We start from the raw sequence: 15,691 nt of genomic DNA, 5'->3' as shown, positions 1-15,691 counted from the left end.
AACAAGAAAGAAATATGTAAAATTTCACAGTGGTGGCTTTGAAACAGCATTATCCAAAGACAGCTAGAATTGGAAAGAAAATCACCTTGGACAGTACAAACTATTCATAGTTTGTTTAAGTGACTGTTATTACTAGTCTGCAAACCTCTGAAAAACGGCTTTCCTATATGGGACCTTCAAACGGCTAGCCCTCTGTAACACCTCAGGTTTGCCGCAGGGAGAAGGTGGTGGTAACCCAGAATCCCAGCTCTTCCTCAACCAACACAATAAAGAGCGGTCATGATGAATTTGCAAGGCACGATACATTTGGGAACCCCTTCTCCCTAATTGCTGTGAAACAGGTTACTTGGGTGTGTGTAAGCTGCTCACTCGGCTATTCGTGTCAGGATCACGTCAGCGATAAGGCACAACCGAAGCCGTTACATCTGCACTGCATCAGCCGAGGGAGGGAGGTGTCACGCTGGCATTTAACTCTGCTCTTTAGGCCATGAAAGGTCAAACTGGACAAACTACAGCCTAATGAAGCGGTTTGTAGCTGGGGGTGAGGCAGCACAAAGCCTTTCCAATTAGCGGTTAAACGATGGCACGAAGCGGTAAGGGACCAGTTCTCAGTGTAGCCAGCAAGAATTCAGGTGTGGACTTCACTGGAAGTCAAGACTGGGCCAGTTTTGCGAAGGCTGGAAATTTAAGCTTGTGCACTAGAGAAATTGAGGCATGTACAGAAAAAATGGGCATGAGCACAGTGAGAGGCGAGCACAGCAGCTGAGACAAACCCTACTCCTCAGGGCCAGGGTTTTTTCCAGACATCAGCCTCAGTTCTTTAGTTCAGTGACAGACTTTATTGAGCTGGCAAAGAAATACATAATCAACATAACAAAAACTTTAAAAAAATAAAACCAAAGGAACAATATAGAAAGAATAACTGGGGGTCTGGTTTGTTTCTTCTGATACATTTTAAAAATAGATACTTTCCTCTGACAGGGAGGAAATACTGTTTTTAATTAGAAGCATAAATCATTACATTTTTATAGTTAGTAATATCTTCTATAATAAAACTAGATTAGTCTCTCACTACATATGCTATCTGTTGTTCAAATTTTACGATAAGTTCTAATAATGGAAGTGCTACAGAACAGTTCAGTTTGCAGTTTTTTGTGTATATTACACCAACTCAAATTATTTTTTGTTATACATACACATCAGCAGAAATCTGTCTGGCTTTCCACCTACTGCAGAAAAATACACAGTATCTTAAATGACCCTCTGAATGTTTTGGGCATAGATTTATCTTTAAAATTCTATGAAAGAGTTTAAAACTTAGCCCCCTATTTGCGATCAAAGCTTGAATTATAATCCTCGCGTTTAAAGATGGGGCAGGTTCTTCTCATTCAAAACACACCTAACAAGCGGTTCTGCTGTGACAGGATCCATCCTGCAGCTGCCGGTTAGCTCTCTGTCAACGTGTAGCCACAAATGTCACTAACTTAAGCAATTTTCTATGGGACTGCAATTATTTTCCTCTATTTTCCCCATCCTACAGCAACACAATCAAGATGTAAACACAACGAAAGTGTAGCAGACACATCACTGATTTCATTGCCATCTAAGCCAACCCTAGCAGCTCTGTGCCATGGACTGATGAGGAAAGCACATTAAGCACTTGCAACAGAACATCCAAGTAGACCTGTTTTGCAGCCTGATTAATAGAAACAACCTCTAAGGACTAATCACAAGTCGAGCCCTGTTTTGTAGATTAATAGAACAAAGGCACAAGAGAATAGGGAAGGCTACAGGACTGGAATATAAATAAGAAAAGGTGTACACTCTAGGTAGTTTGACTGCTAAGTAATTATCAGCTAAAGGCACATCCTTACAGTGAGGCCTCGCTGTTCTGTGCTAAAGCAGCTCGCTTCCAGATGGACGATCAGCCTCTGCATCTCTGAATATTTTTACCTGTATTTTAACTCAAAAATTTATGAAACAACAACAAAATATTTCTCGGAAACAAAGCATACTTTCATCTCACACTTTAAGTATCACTTAAAATTCTGTTGATATTAGATGATTATAAAATTTGCAGGAACTATACTTTTCAGTTATACATACATGGATCAGCAAATACAATATTGGCACATAATGAATGACCGTTACTCAAAACACTGCTGCCACTGCAATATGGTAGCAGATGCTAAGACCCAGCAAAGATCCCACATACCCCATCTGACCCTGCGAGGAGGTGTGCGGCTCCTGCCGTGCCATCCTGGGCAGCGGATTTTCCTGGCCCTGAGCAGGATTCCACCTCATGAGGAAAAGGTACTCAGCCAGAGAAAAGTCCTACAAATAAATCCCTTTGAAACGAAATGCAAGATAACGTACATTTTTTCATTACCTGGAGTTTTGCTAATGTTCAACAGCAGCTAGAAGTTATGCATGCACGATGTGGAGTGTCTACACAAACGCCATATGGAAAATGACAGAACTTTTTCATGCCTCTGAGGAAAACTACTACTCTGCTTTTGAAAGTATTCAATTTGAGTGGCTATAACAAAATGTAGTCAAGACAATGGCAATACAAAGTGCTGTGCCTGTGCCTGCTTCAGAGTTCAAGAACGACTGCAGGTACCAGTTGCAGCCAGTGCTTCATTAAACATGTGCTATCTGCTGTCCAAAATCCTGAATGGACTAAAAAAGTCCTCCTAACTTCAGGAAGGACAGATTTCACTCTTTATGTTTCAGAGTATCTCTTTATATACAGAGAGATTAAACAATATACCGAACTCTAGTAGAGTGATTTATACTTGACTTATTTCCACATTTTCCAAGCTTTCCCAAAAGCTCTACCTCTTCCAATGCTATACACAAGAACATAAGCAATGTCATTCTTGAACCTTATAAATCTAGGAGTTTATAAAAAAGGATCTTCAGGTTAGGCAATAGAAGACATTCTTTCTTAAAATGGTATTTTCTAGGTTTCTCAACAAATATAAAAACGTGTGTTACATTCACAAAGAGAAGAGGGAGACAAACTTACTAAGAACTGAAAAAACAAATTCAGATGCCCATAAACCTGGGGATTACAGTGTATTGGGACATCCCATATTAAAAACAGGAACAATTTACGACTACAGCTTTTGAATTAGCACTCAGTTTGCCCTTCTCCTCCATCTTCCTGCGACGCAGGACATTGAAGCGTCCCAAGCAGTGCAGATGGAACACCAAGAGAGGTGTTACAGAGAACACCTTTCTTGCAGTTTCTTTTCATTACATTCACAGTTTTGGAAACAAGATGCATTAAAATCAGTGCCAGGAAAAGGAGATTGAAAGATTCATCCTTCCTTCTTAGATACAGCTTTCTTTATATAAAGTTTGCAGTGATACACAATCCGTAAGTATATTCTCAGGGTACAAACTTGTAAGCCTTACTCAAGAGGGCAATACGGTTAGCAGCTGCAAACATCAGCTTTTGTTGGTAAGATACACTGATTCACAGATGTACAGAAATAAACTGGCTTTTTGAAGAACCAGACCACACAACTTTTTTGGCAGTCCTACCCATCCAGCAAATACTGCTGAAGCATCAAAACAGAAGGCAAGAGCTCTCCAGAAGCAGAGGATAGACAAACTGGCAGATCTGCAGATACAATACTCAAGTACTCACAACATTACTCGCAAAATAAATACGATGACACACGTGTCAGATGATTTCAAATCATCATGAGCTCATTTTCCAGGAAGCATTATTTCCTTTGTCAAAGTAGCCATAGGCACAGGGTTTCCAAGCATGACATGCATGTCAGTCTGTAAGGCAAGCAGTGAAGCACATGTATTAAAGAATACTGTATTTAGCATTTATCTAAAACGCTAGAGAAGAGGAAGACAGAATGGAGTGACTAGGTGGTAACTCCCATTACTTTCTCCCAGGTACACCGTGCACGCAGGCCACAAAACAATGTCCTTGTCTGTGCAAAATTATCTGAGGAGGTAGCAAGACATCGCAGCTTGTGAGGCCTTCTGTACTTACGCAAGGGTGTATGCAACTCAGCCACATCTACGAAGGCACAATGATAAGCTCTTGACACCTTCCTGCTTGTAAACCACAGCTTAAGCTTTCTCTCTGTGTGCATGTGTACAAACATAGCTCTCAGCCATATTAAGATTCTGATATTTAACTAGTAGAGTCAGGAATGTCAGCAACTCTCATACTTCAGATGCACACAAACCATAACATAGACTAGCACCTAAACATTTTAGAGGTGGTTATGAATACCCAGCGGTCTCATTGGTTTTCAACTGAATCCATGAGTGTTGAACACTTCTGAAGTAAGGTGCCAGACCTATTCTACTGAACAGATTCTCATGAAAATCTGATGAATGTAGCTGTCACTCTTGACCTTCATGTCTGTGCTCAGATTCACAATCGGTGTTCTCTTATTTGAAGTGCCTGTGCAATTTTTGCTTTATTTCATAGCCTCTGTGAATTACTTTAAGCTTTTTATACACGTCAGGGTAAAGTTAGCATTCTGACCAATAACTATTAGATAAATATGACTCAAATCATCTTGAAGACAGTCATGAGAAATTTTATCCTTCACTAGGAGCTAACAAAATCTACAAATCATCTTGAAGACAGTCATGAGAAATCTTATCCTTCACTAGGAGCTAACAAAATCTCGTCACTTGCTACTTGACTTACTTCTTGTATTAAATCCAAATACAGTTTTTCAAACTTAATTCCTCTTCCAGTTCTATTGCATTTTATCACCGTCACATCATGTGAGCTTTGTCATCAGCTCCACCTGAAGCAATTCTTCCAAATTTTTTCCTGTTTTTCCTGAATAGATGAACTATGAAGCAAATCACCTGTGGACTACACCTGTTTCACATTCCTGACAGTACACAGGCCAAGACCTACCTTCTCCCCTTTGTATGCACAACTTGTGTATCAAAATGACCTCGCTGTTGAGCAACCATGCTTCAACCTACGAACAGGAGGCCACCATAAATAATTAGCCCCTCAACAGCACAGCTCATGCTCATTCTGGCTCTTTGCTGTTTTGCACAGCACCTACTAAACTCCAGGAAAATGGAGCAGGAATTAGAGACACAGAGCAGATTTCCACAACCATGTGTTTGGTACTGCTCTGAAGGAGTTCAAATCCCTGTTCCCACACCAGGAAAGATTCAAAAGAGTTAGGAGAGCCACCATTTTATGCCTGTTTTAACTGGCTAGACTTCCATCCACAAATAGACACAGTTTGTGCGTTACACTAGTAATGAATGCTCTAAAGTTCTTATTCCTGCTGAAGTCAAGCCTGAAGGAAAGGTTAAGACTTCATGATTTGCCCCAGTGCCAGGATGCAGAGCTCTCCAAAGAATTAACTAGGACCGGTTAAAATCATAGTATTAAGTGACTTATGAGATAATATATTTAAAATTACAAACATTCCACTATTTATAAGAAAGAGGGGCAAAAAGCGGGGAAAAAAGCGGGGGGAAAAGCAAGCTTTTAAAAGTAAACAGGACAATTTTTGACTTAGAAGTGAATCTGGTATCAAAGAGACTGAAGAAAAATCAGGGACACTCCCAACAAGGCAAAAAATGTAAACAAACTGCTGCAATTCTAGACCGGGGGGAATACATTCTTCGATCATAAAATGAGAGACTTGAAGGACAAATGCCAAGAAAAATGAAACAGAAGCCTGCACCTTTAAACACAACCATGCTACAGTGGTGGTGTGTTTGTTTAACACACAGACAGAAGACTTCAGTCTTTGCCAATATTTTTCTCAGTTGCTGACTTCTACTGCATAAATGCCGGAATTCCTGAAAAACTGGTACAACACCTACAGTCTTGTCCAGTCTCCCCCCGGTTTTCTCACTGCTAAAGAGCAGTGAAGAACTTTATTGCTGAGTAGTCCAATTTCTATTGCTCCTTTTTGTAGGCACAAGCTAATTGCCAACTGAGACTATGAAAATAAAAGAAATGAGATCCATTCCAACCCATCAGTATATCTGAATCCTATCATGTGAGTTGCCAATTGGTTTTCCAGTCCTCACACTCAATATCTGCTGTTAATTTGCTTGCTATTTCAAGAACTTGAAGACTGTCAGCAAAATCCATGATGCATTACAAAACTTATAATTGAAAAGAAAAAAACAACATCTGATGCTTTTCTGACAGGATAAACACCAAGTCTGAAAACACTGATCAGAAGACGGGAGATGTACTAACTTAAGAGCTATTTGTATTAAAATATGATTGCAAATGAAGCAGCGAAAGAAACGGTTACAGAAATAAGTTCAACTTAGGCAGAACCACTTGCTGAAATCCCCAAATTTTCCACTGGGCTAAAAAGAGAAGAAAAAAATTGCACAAAACATTACTTTTAAAGGAGATGACTGAACCTGTCTATACTTTCTGAAGGCTGCATTATCTATGCCAATTAAAATTTTGCTTCTGAAAAAGAGTTAAGGCACTTCCTCTAGAGTTACTAAAAAAAGCAAATGAAAGCCTTGGCTTCGCAGAGGTGAGCGATAGTGAGCCGTTTGTTCTTGACCTCTGGATCACCCTACAGATCAAATTCTTGGACATAAGAAAAACCCACTAGTATTCATTAAACGCAACTGGGAGGCCAGCTTTGTGCTTCTGTTCTTGAGACCTGAACAAGCTACAACTTGACAAGTGTGCAGGATATCGCTGAACAATGCTGCTGTTCCTGTCAGAAGGGAAGAGCTTTATTCCCTGCTTCTTTCAGGATGAATTGATTTTCATCACAATGATGCAAATCGCAGATTTCAATCATTATTTAAATAATCAATTTTAATCTTTTACGTTTGTGCTTTTCAGTTATTTCCATAAAGTTGATTCCGTTAACCATTAAAATGCACTGATTTATATCAAATTAGCTTTTATATTAAACATTTTCTACCCTCAAAAAGATTCATCTATCTATAGTCATCTAAACAAATATATATGCTGCAAGTCTTGGGTCTTCAGTTTTACTTTTCATTCTGCTAGATATGGGTGGAATTTGCCCATATATTTTAATAGGTAAAAATAATGTCAATGATTGCTTTATTAGATTATTTTATACTTATGGCTTGTGACTTTTTTGTGGAATTTTTATGGAGAACAGAATTTAAAATCCATAAATAAGCCTATTGCCTCGTTACTCATGAAATTAACTACATAAATTTCTAGGCACACAAAATAGAGTTTATCAGAATACTTTTTCATTTTAACTATTCTTGTCTTTCAAACAAACCAAAAAAGCTACCTGTAGAGCTGAAAAGCAGAACAAAATAAACCAGAGAAAAATATTCTACCTGCACAATTGTTTCTGTCAAAAGTTGGTTTAAACAAATTCTGGCTCCAGTTAACTGCAGTTCTCTGGTGGTTTGAACGCTTTTAAAGCTTCATTAGAAAACAGACATTGCTAGAATACTTGTATTCAAACATCTATAACATTATAGTAAAATCAGTCCTTAGCATGGATAAACAATTTCAAATATAATTTTAAAAACACACGTATTTTAAAATAACATTTGAATTTAAATAACACTTACATGTATTCACTTATATAGATTCAGCACCCGAAGCTGCAGTAAAAACAGACTGTCTCTCCTTATGCTTTTACAGATACATCAGTATGAGTTATGCTTACATATACTTCACATAGGGAGTTTTAAAATTTAAAAATTCATATTTCCATTAATGTTTGTATTTTTTGTCCTGTTCAATAAGTAGCCTCAATCTCAAATTTAAAGGAGAAAATGTTTCCATTGGAATCTTTAAGAGTTTTGACTGCATAAAGTATAAACTATCAATTCTTTTCCCATCAAACAAGCCAGGTTCATAGGGCAAAGTCAGAAGGAAGAGAAAGGAGGGAACTGGTTTTGTGGATTGTTATCTATAGACCAAATGGAAAATCTTCAGCCATTTTGCTCCTTCAAGGTACATCAAAGAATCTCCTATTTAAGGTGTGAAAATGTCAGTTACATTCTCCACCTCTGAAAATGAGCAGAGCTTCGAGCGTGATTCATGTCCCACCCTTGCTCTCTTCCCTTTTAGGGGCCCATACTCTGTTTTCAACTCCCCTCCAGCTAATGCCATTTAATACTCTCAGAACCATCAGGCTAAATTCAAATTTTCTGCTCCTTAGAGGCTGTTGATATGCACCACTGCACATTCCAATTGCAAATACACATGAATGCTCCTGTGTATTGTAAGTTATTTTCTACATACAAATTCTACTAAATTGTAAGTTAGGAGGCACTACTTGAATTCTCTTAGGTCTTTAGAAAGCTTTCAGATGTACCATGAGTAATAACATGTAATGAATATGGACTGATATTTCTTTTCTGTAGTTACACTGAGTTGGCAATTTACATTTTCTAAATAGATAGATGACTTATAGCCAGTTTTCCCAGTCTTCTGGCAATTACTTCTTAGAAACCCCTGACAGGCTGAAACCTCCAGAATCACAGCTGTTATTCTTGGTTTGATCCCTCTTTTTAAATTAAAACCAGTAGCTTTATCAGCAAATGAGAATTTTTTCCCTCTGGAAATACTTACAAAAAATGCACATAAATTGAACATGCCAACTTATCTCATTTTAAGGATGGACCATCTTCTGGGTTAATGACCAGTGTTCCACTTCTGTGACAGAACTAATTGGGGTAAGGAGGCCATAAATACATACAAAACCCCCACAAATTCTCTTCCTTTGGGGTAGTCTTAAGATTTATAGTAGTAGAGTGAAATGTGATTGGAGGGGAAGGAGAAAAAAATTAAGAAGTCCTAACAGGCTTGTCTGATCATTCTGTCTCAGTTTCCAGGCACAGAACAGATTTGGAACAGATTTTTCCAGTATCTGATGTGACTTTTCTTTCCTCTCAAAGACCAACTAAAACGTAGGAAACTAGCAGAATTTTCACATTTTCCAGGAACTGCCATTATTAAAAACAAAACACCACCTCTATCCTCCGAACATAGACTAGCTCATCTAAAAAGCTGTGTTCAAAATGATAGCCTGAACTCCACATCAACAGTTGCTCAAAACATGCTTTGACAACAGTTTTTCCACAGCTGAACACAAATGAAACATCCTTCAAGAGAGAGGAGAAGTCTGCGCTTGGTTGGAGCTCAGCGTGCCTTTGTAGCAATCTAGCTTTATTTCCCATTGATCACTAACTGGAAAAATCCAGTTATCAATGGATTATAGGGAGGAATAACTAACATTTGTCTTCCATGACTAGGTCAGAATACATATGCCATTCACTTGTTACAGTCAAAACAACTCAGTTCCTTGATGTGGGGTCCCTTACTATTTCAGAACAAACGTTCTAAATCCGTGTGTATACCTGCAAAATGAAAGAACTTCTGAATGCAGCTGGAGACAAAAGGGTAACAGATAGCCATTATCGATTCGGGAACCAAAAGAAGGAAAAAAAGATCACTACATTTTGCCAGTACATATATATGTAAATGTAAAGGCATATCACACGGTTCTCCATTTCAGAATACCAAGCTCTCTATTCCCCAAAGATACCTTTCCCCAGACTTGGGATTCTACGTTCTCCTCCAGATTTCTCCAGCAGCTCTGCAGTAAGCAGAGTCCAGATAAATCTGCCCCAAATACATCTGAAAATATGTCTACACTTCATAATCATTGGATGCCTGCAGAATACAAGCCCTCTAAGACATACATATGAAAGAAGTTGAACACAATCTTAATCTTAGTAGCTAACCAGCTCACACAGCTGCTCTACCTTGCAGCAAGTCTCAAATTCACCTCACGCTACCCAAGGCCTTTATGTGCCCGGTCTTCTGTGTGTTATATGCTGCTATACTAAAAAAAAAAAACAAAACTACTTTGACATGTCTTTAAGAGATGATTCCTAATCTGAATTAAGATCGTCTTTCCCAATTAGCTGATACTGCAGGATTTAGAGTATTTTTTTCTTAGCTAAGCAATGTCAGGCTGATTTTCACTACTAGCTAAAGGCTATGACTTTTGAATTAAGAAAAATAATACCTTAAGTCAAGAATGTGAGATACAGAGCTACATCACCTTTACCTAGCCAGCACTAATGTACACATGACCAAAAAAAAAAAAGGCAAAAAAAAAAGGCAAAGAAAAAAGCACTGTCGGAAGCATGAACATATGTGGTGGTGTATGAATCACCAAGGCCTGCGGGCCAGTCATTAGAGATGAGATGAAGGGGAAAATTTCTAATGTCTGTATAGGTTTGCCCCATTCTTTGGTTCAACCTCTGCCATTGCCCCCTTCCTCTCCTACTTTCACCTTTAAAGCAAGCCTGACATCAAAAATACAAGCTATAAGCTTATAATAAACCCTTCTTATAAGTGTGCATAAATTAGCATCTAAGTACTTCAGCTGACAATTGAGAATGCCAAGTAGCATAATGATTATCACCATCACTGAAGTTCAGGTTTCTGGTACAGCCCCAAAGGACTGTGGCTGCTGTTAGCATGAGGATTTAAAACAAGGGCTACCCAAGACTCCGCAGAGAGGTACCAGGCATCGCAATTAAACAACATGTAGAAAAAACAAGGAAGAGTCTCCTCAGTACAAAACTGGACAGCAATTTTTCCTGCATATGCTCAGCACAGGGGTGGAATGAGATCAAAACTGGCTTGAAATTTCATTATCACAACTTTACAAGCAAGAGAAAACAATGCCTAGAACTGATCAGAAATAACGCTTAAAGCACCTGCTGCCTTGAACCTTGTGCTGTGTGGGTGTTAAACGCTACCATACTAATCTATTAGCACAGCAGACATAAATACCTAATATACAATATAATGAAGCTTCCTTCCCCAATACATACTAAGATACCACTGCAGTTAATCCACAAGCACAGAGCGGATATTGAGTCCACAATTTTTTAAGTGAATTCAGCAGGTAGAACAGAAATAATTACAAATCTTTTTCTCTTATTTCACACACATGGCTAAATATAGCCTATTTAACCACAAAAAAAAGCGGCAATTGTTTCAGAGTGGTTTACAGCTAAGTTCGATACTGTTCTGGCAGGGCAATGCAACAAAGCAGCTTCACGCATTTTCAGCAGGAATGATTCCTGCTGTGGTTCAAGTAATAAACAGCAAAGAAAGTTTAAATTGAGACTTACCATGGGGCACCGTATATTCGGAATCCTTTAACCGTTATCTCTGAATCTTGTAAGTAAATACTATTTGTCAGGAGTGACTGAACATTGTCAAAGTCCTCTGGTTTCAATTTGGACACAGAGGGAAAGCGGTAGTAATCTTGTTTAACAAGGTCTGCCATGAATTCCTTATCAAATGTCAGTTCATGATTCCCAGCAATCACTATTTTATATTCATATGGTAGGTTTCCTGAAATAACAAAAAAGAGGACTTAATTAGCACATTTTCCTCCCACACCAGCATTGCTGGCACAATAAGTAGAGAGCTAGCAGTGACAGAATGTAATACCCAAGATATGTGTGCATCTCCATGTTGAGCCAAAGTTATTAATGCTGCTTCTCTTCCACTGAATGAAACTGTGTTAAAATGTAAAGTAACGTCACACAAAGCAATGTTATAATAAAAAGCATTAAACAAAACAAGCTGGTAGGCACCAAACCAGCTCCAAAGGTGGCATAAACCACCACTGCTCCCTCGCTTTCAACTGATGACACGCTGATTTAGATGAGCCTAAGATGTGACTCCGAGTCCTACCGCTTAATTCACAGGACTGGGTCAGTCAGCAGTCCTGAGTCCTAATCCATAGGAGTGACATGCAGTGAGACACCTCGGGTGTCTGAGTGGGTGGGTAGAGCAGAGACTGCAGTATGCCTCACAAGTATGTCGTGAGGGTACCAGGCATGGGGTACTGAATTAGGCTGCTAGTGCTATTGGTTTTTATTATGCCATTATTTGGATGAATTCGTATGGAAACCAAAACATTTAAGAAGTGGCATTTACTCCCAGACCTAGCCTGTTCTCCAAAGCTCTGAGTCACTTGCAACAGACTTTCGCTTTATTATTATTATTATTATTCAGTTTATGGTAGTATCTCATTTCTGTAAGAAGTACACATGTAGAAGAAACCACGAAATTCAAGCAAGTAAGACATAAGGTCGGAAAAAGGAAATGTGGTTAATTCATTTACCCTGAGGGTCAGAGATAAAGAGTACGGGCTTGATCACCTCAAGTTAGGGCAACTATTTCCATTGTTTGGAATGAGGCATGGATCAGGCCCATGGAACCAGATTTTTGGAGTTCAGAGACAGATTTTCAAGCACTTGGTACCAACAACCAGTGCCAGATCTTCCAAATAAACATACCGGGTGCTGAGCTCTCTTAAAAACATGGTCCCATACTGTGGCGTCTTCACAGAAGTTAGGTTCTTTTACAAAATCTGTCCCACTGTGACTTGCCAAAAATCACATGTAAGTTTGCATCAAAGCTAAAACCAGACTCCCATCTCCCTTCTACTGCCTTCAACATAAGCCTGATTTCCTAGTCTTATACCAAATCATTCATTTTGGTGTATATTCCTAATAATCATTTAGAAAAGGTTGGTTTTGGTTTTGCCTTTCCCCCCCATAAAGGCAGCAAAATGTATGTGGAAATCTATGGGTCCATCTTCTACTTCTGATACTCCCAACATCTACCACAAGGAACACAGAATAGGACGCTATATATTTCTCGTGAATACAGTTCTCCTAAATAGATGTGGCTTTGCTAGTTTAAAACTTGTCTTTCAACTTTCAAAACTGTTTGGGTTTGTGGGGGTTTTTTTGTTTGTTTTTTTTTTTGTTGTTGTTGGTTTTTTTAAATAAGTTGCAAAGTAAAGCTCTAAGTATTTACAACAAGATTAACTTTCCCCTAAATAAGACTTAAGGGGAACCAGTCAGAACCCTTTGCTTTTCAATATTTACAGCACGGAAACAGGAATTACACAAGATATGTATATAAACATCATCTTTGCAAAATTAGTTAATTCTGGATGGAAAAACAAAAAGCTATAAATCCCCTGTAAAAAACAAGCAGACATCTTCACAGACACCTCACATCTGAACAAAATGCAGATCATATCTATTCATAACTCTCTGCGGTGCTGCATTAGATTAAAAACTGGGGGAGATGCAATAAATGCTGCTCTACAGTTTATGCCTCACTCTCTTCCCTCCCCTTCCCCATCTCTGCTACACGCTGCTCTGCAATTCATTTTTATTTAAAAACTCAATGTGGCAGGTACCTACAATTCCTGCTTTCTGAGACTCCTGGGCACAAGGTAAAATGGCTATTTTCTCCTCTCTCAGGAAACGTAAAAGATACCACTGGCATGAAATCTGATACACTTGTCATAACTATCAATCCCTCAAAATAAGCTAGATGTGATTAAATTCTCAGAGAAGTAGGATGGAGAAGTTAAATTCAGGTTTCTGCCAAGTTATCAACATTTGCCAGTTTTAGCAGAGGAAACTTCTCATCTTGCTGGATAAATGTTCAGGTTTTACACTTTCTGCCATGTATTTTGGTAAATTTGAAAATCAGCACATTTTGCTAATATTATGTCCAATTAAGTCTGGAACGTTTTGCTTTAAGTCAACATTTTTTTCTCTTGACACCTTGAAAAAGAGGGCTTAATTAGAAGACACACAGGACACGAAAAGAGAAAATAATGGTGACATCAGTGATTATTAAAACATATAAATGTAACATTATACATGTTATATGAGCCCCTGAAAACAGTACGGAAAATCAAATAGTATTTACTGCAATTGGTGTCAAGACAGCCGTTGATTTTAAGGAGAGGCTCTGCTTGGTCAGTTCATGAGAGCCAGGGAGGCACCGGGGAGCCAGGGGGCCCTGGGAGAGAACCAGGGAGCTCAGGACACGGCCCCACCAATGACACCCAAGGACCAACACCAGGACTGAGGAATAAGGTGAAACGGGCCCTGGAGGAGAAAACCCACAGGGACCAAAGTTTGTCAACACCTACCTGTAAGCTCTAGCTCAGCTGGACTGCACACCCATAGCCTGCGAGCCGGAGCGTAACCAGTGCTGGCCGTGGATGTAGTGGCTGCAGACGCAGGTCCCCCATCCAGCAATGAGAAGAGATGTACTTCACTCCGTGTCTGTACATACTTTAATATTTACCACAGAATGGGCACCAAGGTCTGACCAGGCTCCCCACCTAGTTCACCAACTTTATAACCAGTCACATTTTGCTCTCCTTTTCCGGACCTGGCTCGGGAGCTAGCGATGACCAACACCACTCATCAAAATGCAAACACATCAAAAGCCAGGCCCAAGCAAAGGGGAGCAGAGCAAGAGGAAGCCTCATCCATTTCTTTCCTCTTCCCTGAGGAAAGACTATATAGCACTAATCACAGTAATAAATTACCTGCAATCAGATTAGCTATTTATTCATCGCATTCAGGTTTTCTCTTCCTGAAAGGCCCTGTGGCAGTGCACAACATTCATTCTCTCTGATACAATTTATGAAATATTTTGGTGTGTTTTCTTTTGGCAGTCCTGCCCTTTGTCTATAATCTGCTGACCTTCTGCATTTAATATGGAAGCATATACAGTCACACACAAAAATCTCCTACTCCATGGTATTTTAGTTTCATCTTGACCAGATTAATCTCTGCATATCTACATCTGTGCTGTCTGTACAGAAATGCTGTAGTACAATACACAGGTTGAAAAGCATTTCCTTATTTTCCTTCACTAAATTTTTGTTAGCTACATTTGGTCTTCATTAGTCTAATTTCCTAACTATTAAATTTTCCATCATGCATCAGTAATATTATTCATTCTAATTTATACTGTGAATCTGGAAAACAGATAGAAGAATCCCTTTCCAAACTAGGAAAAGAGCTTGATCTGTTTGCTGGGACGAGCACTTCAGAAACCCCAATTATCAACTCCCAGGGTAATAACTGAGTTTAAATTAAAAATACTTACGTGTTTAACAGGTGAGATCAAAAGGCTAAAATTACAGCTACTAAAAATGATATGGGCATCAAGTCTGTGAAGTAGAGTCACTTATACTGCATTATTTGAATTCCTATGTATTTATGTGTATATACACACACAGTGTGTGCGTGTGTATGCGCGCATGTGTATCTTCAATATATATTTATATTATTTTGGCTAAGATGTTTTCAACATCTGCCCTCAACACCAGAAGCAAGGGCACAGTGTAATCACTGATCAAGAAAATATTGCAATCAGACAAGTTTTCTCTTCTGGAAGACAAAAGCTCAGTATCAGTCTTGCTCAAATAAAAGCGAAGATCGTTAACTGTGAATAACTTGTAAAATTGGAATTGTTTATAGTAAATACATTAATCTGGGAGTCTCAGAAGATTTCTGTGGCTTCTCATTTAACAAGTCAACCCTCAAGCTACAGTCCCACGTACCTTTGTCCCTCAAGCATTCATCCTCACTCCTGTGCCACCATGGCTCTTTGCCAACACAAGGATTTGGTGGCCACAGAGCGCAGTGGATCAGAAAACTGATCCAGCTGAAAACTGATGTAGCAAAAAAGGAATGAAGCTCTGTGAATGCTGGTAAGGCAGGACTTCTTTTGCTGGTTGCAACCACTTACATCACTTTAAAGTGTTAGCTGAGCAACAGACTGACTTCTAATACACCTATTACACAGGATGAGGGGGGAAGCTCG

At 39.0% G+C, this 15,691-nt stretch overlaps 1 protein-coding gene across 2 annotated transcripts in view; it reads right to left on the bottom strand.

The window, feature by feature from the left end:
- Positions 1-15,691, bottom strand: part of MPPED2 (metallophosphoesterase domain containing 2) — a 105,650-nt gene that overhangs the window by 37,570 nt on the left and 52,389 nt on the right. For both annotated transcript variants that reach the window (XM_009288860.1, XM_019474512.1), the window contains one exon: positions 11,158-11,383. In XM_009288860.1, the coding sequence (XP_009287135.1) occupies positions 11,158-11,383 (226 nt within the window). The remainder of the gene's footprint in view (positions 1-11,157; positions 11,384-15,691) is intronic.

This window comes from Aptenodytes forsteri, unplaced genomic scaffold (genome assembly GCF_000699145.1).
Source record: "Aptenodytes forsteri isolate BGI_AS27 unplaced genomic scaffold, ASM69914v1 Scaffold8, whole genome shotgun sequence".
Taxonomy (NCBI): Eukaryota; Metazoa; Chordata; class Aves; order Sphenisciformes; family Spheniscidae; genus Aptenodytes; species Aptenodytes forsteri.
Note: the sequence above shows the minus strand (reverse complement) of the source record. Positions and strands in the feature narration are given on the sequence as shown.